This window comes from Arachis ipaensis, chromosome B05 (genome assembly GCF_000816755.2).
Source record: "Arachis ipaensis cultivar K30076 chromosome B05, Araip1.1, whole genome shotgun sequence".
In the NCBI taxonomy this organism is placed as follows: domain Eukaryota; kingdom Viridiplantae; phylum Streptophyta; class Magnoliopsida; order Fabales; family Fabaceae; genus Arachis; species Arachis ipaensis.
Genome location: NC_029789.2, coordinates 145543464 through 145544924, shown reverse-complemented (window position 1 = coordinate 145544924; position 1461 = coordinate 145543464). Strand labels below are relative to the sequence as shown.

General features: G+C 33.1%; 1 protein-coding gene across 1 annotated transcript in view; it reads right to left on the bottom strand.

The window, feature by feature from the left end:
• Positions 1 to 1461, bottom strand: part of LOC107644739 (embryo-specific protein ATS3B) — a 2399-nt gene continuing 938 nt past the window's right edge. Inside the window, exon 3 of the mRNA XM_016348665.2 lies at positions 1 to 606. Coding sequence (XP_016204151.1) covers positions 232 to 606 — 375 coding nt within the window. The 3' untranslated portion in view covers positions 1 to 231. The remainder of the gene's footprint in view (positions 607 to 1461) is intronic.

Genomic DNA, 1461 nt, shown 5'->3' with positions numbered 1-1461 from the left:
TAAAAACAGAAAGTGACCCTACTTATTCAAACATTAAACTCAAAACATAATTAGTCCTTCAAACAGCAAAAGATCTAACTAATAAGAATGCAAAGCCACGCACAATAATAATAACCGACTTTGCCCACCACAAAGGATCACAAATTTAGTTACCTAACTAATCAAGTTCTCCATGGCCACATGGAAATAATTAATAGCCATGGAATATTAATACATTATATGATAAAGTTGTTACATCCAAATTTGACTAAGAACAAGTCCTAGAACAGCATAGATGAGGCGGTTGAGGGTGTATAGAGGGTGTGAAGAGGAAGGAGTAGGAGGAGAAGGAGGATGAGGTGGCGATGGCGGCGGCGGAACCTGGCAGAAATTGTAGCCGTACCATTTGTCATTGGGGATGGAGGTGTTGAAATTGAAAGTAACAGGGTCAGTGTTGTAGGTGTAGATTTTAACACTCTCAGGCTTCCAACCATTGGTTTTGGAACCAGATCTACGAAGGTATGCAAAGCATATCTCAGAAGTGCATTCACCATCTATCTGGAATGTGTCTGAGGAGCACTGCTCAAATGTCTTTGAAATTCTATCACCCAGTCTTTCTGCATATACCTGATAATAATCATAATTGGTGACTGATTTTAATAACTGATATTGGTGTACGAATAGTATTTTTGTTATTTTATATATGTAATTAATCATATCTAACATGGTCATATAGATTGCTCTCTCAACATTTTCTTTATTCAGTGTTGCTAGTTAAACTCTAGAGAGGATAGGTGTTTAATAAGAAGACATAAATAGGAGGATATAACATGAATTTCGACTTCGATAAATGGAAGAGTTATCAAACTCAAGTTATAAGGTAGCGTCTGGTGGAGAGATAGAAACGGAAAGATTGAGATTGAGAGACAGAGACTAAGAGACACGGATTGAAATAAATCTCAGTATTCTGTTTGGTGCAAAATGGGAGACAGGACTTGAAACAAAAATGAAACTCTAATTTAATTTGCACAAAGGGTAAAATTGGAATTAATTAATTGAAATAAAAATATTTTAGGTATAAAATATTATTAAAGTTTCAGTCTCCATCTTTAAAAATTTTAGTCAGCTGTATCCCTACTTTTTGGAGGTACTGAAATACTAAAATTTTAGAGACAGAGACAGAAATTTTAGTACCAGTCTCTGAACTAACAAACACGATACTGAATCTCAGTTTCTCAATTTCTGTCTCAGTACCTCAAAACAAACGCTACCTAAAAGAGCAAAAGACTAGTGGATATGAAACATTACAATCGTTAAATAATTTGACCTTTTTCACTAAACAGCTTAGCATACATGACATAGGGCCTATGAAAATGTCGTTAAAATTAAAATATTTTTTTTAAGAATATTTTTTTAAAAATTACTAAATAATAAAAAAATATTATTTTGATTTTAATAAAACTTTTTAAAATATTATAGCCA